The sequence below is a fragment of the Egretta garzetta genome, unplaced genomic scaffold (genome assembly GCF_000687185.1).
Source record: "Egretta garzetta isolate BGI_Z169 unplaced genomic scaffold, ASM68718v1 scaffold156, whole genome shotgun sequence".
Taxonomy (NCBI): Eukaryota; Metazoa; Chordata; class Aves; order Pelecaniformes; family Ardeidae; genus Egretta; species Egretta garzetta.
The window spans coordinates 956,058-959,251 of NW_009260125.1; the positions used below are offsets into that span (position 1 = coordinate 956,058).

A 3,194-nucleotide genomic window follows, 5' to 3' on the forward strand; every position below is an offset into this window, starting at 1 on the left:
GGTGCCTGAGGCCGGGGGACCCGCGGCGGGAAAGTTTGACGTCTCCGAGGAACCTCTCGTGTGCCAAAAGCCCTCCTGCACCTCTGCTACGCTCCACAGCTTGTTTGTTTCTTCTGCTTCTACACACATGATATTTTTCTTTTTTTCTTTCCCCCCCCCCAAAATAAGGCTTTTAGCATGACTCCTTCTCTCCCACACTGCTCCCCTTCCTTGGGGCAAAAAGCCCCCGAAACAGATGCTTCTGTCTACGTGGTAAATGAGCCCTAGTTAAAATTAGGTAAAGCGTTAGCTATTGCAGCAGTGTGCGACAGCAAGTGTAGCCAGTGCTTGGTGTAGTGGTTGGAAAAAAAGAATGGCCCCACTGTATTCTTGGCTCTGTGGTTTTTTTGCCTGTGTTTGTTCTCATTCATTTGCAGGCCAGGTGGCTCAGTTCTGCTTTTCAGAAATTGAAGGAAACCTTGGTCTTAAAAAAAATTAATAGTTATTACTTCAGTCAAAATAGATGGTCCTTGATGCACTGCATCATTGTTTCGCATATGCTAGATAGTTTACCGAACAACTGTTGAATGATGTACTGAAGGGGTTCAAGGTAAAATTCTGAAATTTGCCATGCATAATTAACCTATGAATTTATCAGTTCACCTGTGATGAATTCAGTGAGTCAATTAACCTGTGCATTTATGTCATAACCATCTCAAAATGGTGCTGACTCGTGTTTGGGAATGGGATAATCGTGTTCAGCTTTTTCAAATGTAATACAGACTGTTCAGTAAATGTCCCTGGTAATACAGAATCAGAAGAATCTGGGTGGGAAGCTGCATCTGATCAGACACCAGCATTGCTGAGTTGCATTTCAACTTTTTGCCATGTATACTGACTTTTTTTCTCCCAATGTAGTACTGTTGTACTAGGAACGTGAAGGTGGGAGGTAGGAATTTGGAAAGATTAATTTAAACATCAAAGAAATACCTACTCACAGAAAGCCAGTAATTTTTAGGAGTCATAGTACTTTTGTGTCAGTGGTTTCAGATGTTATAGTTATTCATATTTGTTATTTTCTTTTCTGAGGACTTGAAAGCCCTTGATAGCGTGTGAGAATTTCTAATTGCCTGAGAGCTGAGAGTAGCTATCATGATGGGAGGGGAGCAGCAGGTGAAGAGAACCAGCCTTGTTCTCTTTATTCCACTTATTTTTGTATGAACTACGTATAACGGCCTTCAGAAAATCAAACTCTGCTTTCTTCTGAGTACATTGATAAGAGCTGTTTGCTGGGCAGGCAGGTTGGGTTGGTTCTTTTGCAGCCCTTCATCTGCTGGTCTCAGCTGTGGGGATGAGGAAGAAGTGGTAATTCTACATGCAGAGTTTTACTGCAGGACTTTCCAAGAGCAGAGATGGTTGCCACTTCTTCTTTGGCTCCATATTCCCACTGACAATGTTGAGTGACATGAAACTTGCTTCTGACACGGAACTTTTTCAACACCTTTAAGATCTCTGTGTTGGGTGATAGAGAAATTCATTGACATGGAGGTTTCTTGTGGACCTTCTTCTCTAGCTAAATTCTATTCTGAGGAAGTATTGTATGAGGCAGAAGTGTGGAGACTGTAGTACTCATCTTGAAAGTTTTAGGTGGTAGTTAAATTCCGGGAAGCCTCTACTAAAAGAAGAGCAGAATATGTGGTTATCTGAGACTTTCTCAGTTGTCACCGGCTAGCCCCTAATGTAGTGGTATTGTAGTGCACTTCGAGTGATCTGAAACCAGTAGGAAGTGATGTGTTATTAAATGCACACTAAGGTTTTTAATCGTCCTCCCACAAAAAATACGGAATTTATTTCCTTCTGATAATACTTGTTAAAAGTTTTTTCTTATCACTGCAAGCAGTACAAGCCAGTTCATAGTATCAGGCTTGTGCAACTACATTTCACATGTCTTCCTTCTATCAATGCTTTGTGATAACTGCAAAGTAAATGTTGTCAAACTTGACTAAAAGGTTGCCAAAAGTTGTGGAGAATTCTTATTGTTGATGCTTACTGAACCACAGGTTACGTTTATCTTAAAACTAGGACCAATCATGCAGCTGTCAACTTTATTAAGCCAAAATTTCCACTTTTAGCGAAAATTCCATCTGAGATAAACACATTTTTGGTGGCTGCAGCGATTAGAAAACAGAAAAGCAGCATCAGGAAAGCATGTGTTTTTGTCATCTTGAATATGACAATTTATTTTTTTTTTCTGGTGTTTTCCCTTACTTTTTATTTTGTGCTGCTTTGTCCAGATGTGCTCTTCTTTCTGTGTCCATCCTAGCTTCCTGCTCATCTGTTTCCCTTTTAACCATACTCTTCATTCACACCCCACATGGTATCTCTTGTCCTGTATTGCTTAATTCCCTTGTACCTGTAGGTATGTTGTGCGCGCGCGCGTGTATATATATATATATATATATGGTGCTTAATCTCGTGGTTCTTGGGTTTTGGGTGGCTTAGCAAGGGGGTGTTTTTCCAGGCATTCCTTTGGGTTGCTGAAGGGGCAGGTGGGAGCAAGTGACGCTTTTCCTTGGGCTAGTTCTGTCTCCCTGTAGTGTTCTGAGGATTGGAGTGCAACTTAAATGTTTGAACCCCATGTTGTGTATAATGGATAAATGCAATTTGTTTGTATTTTTTTTCTGTGAATGGAAGATAGTGAAAAAGCATATTCCATTTTCATCACAAAAGGTAGTGGCTATTAGAACACAATTATAATGAAAAGTGAGGAGTTTACTTAATTCTTTCCTGTGTGTTTTGGAACCCCTTAACTATTTTGTGTTGAAGTTTATCAGATTTAAATCGTGGTGTTAGAAATATTCCCTCTCTTTCCAGAAGGGAGTAATTTTGGCACATACAAAGAAGTATTTATATGTAAAAATGTATTTAGTATCTTTGCTTAAAGTGTGCATAACTTGTATGATGAACCAGCTCAAGTGAAAATCCTGTGCCTTTTGATACTTATCATTTCAGATACTTCTGAGAGTTCATCAGCACTCTACATTGTAAATGTTGAAAGAAATGGAAAAGTTATTTATACCTGGAAGGTAAGTCTGTCTCAGAACTTAATAAAAAATATAGCAGAGAAGAACTCCGTGTACTTATGCCTAATTGAGTACTTGTATTTTAAAATAGTTTGCAGTGAGGGTTAGAACATGAAAACTTGACTGATTACA

At 39.4% G+C, this 3,194-nt stretch overlaps 1 protein-coding gene across 2 annotated transcripts in view; it reads left to right on the plus strand.

Moving 5' to 3' along the window:
• The first annotated feature begins 489 nt into the window (after positions 1–489).
• The window catches only part of LOC104128574 (gamma-secretase activating protein), a 48,050-nt gene continuing 45,345 nt past the window's right edge, over positions 490–3,194 (plus strand). For both annotated transcript variants that reach the window (XM_035896848.1, XM_035896849.1), the window contains exons 1-2: positions 490–2,398; positions 2,992–3,065. In XM_035896848.1, coding sequence (XP_035752741.1) covers positions 2,188–2,398; positions 2,992–3,065 — 285 coding nt within the window. In that variant the 5' untranslated portion in view covers positions 490–2,187. The remainder of the gene's footprint in view (positions 2,399–2,991; positions 3,066–3,194) is intronic.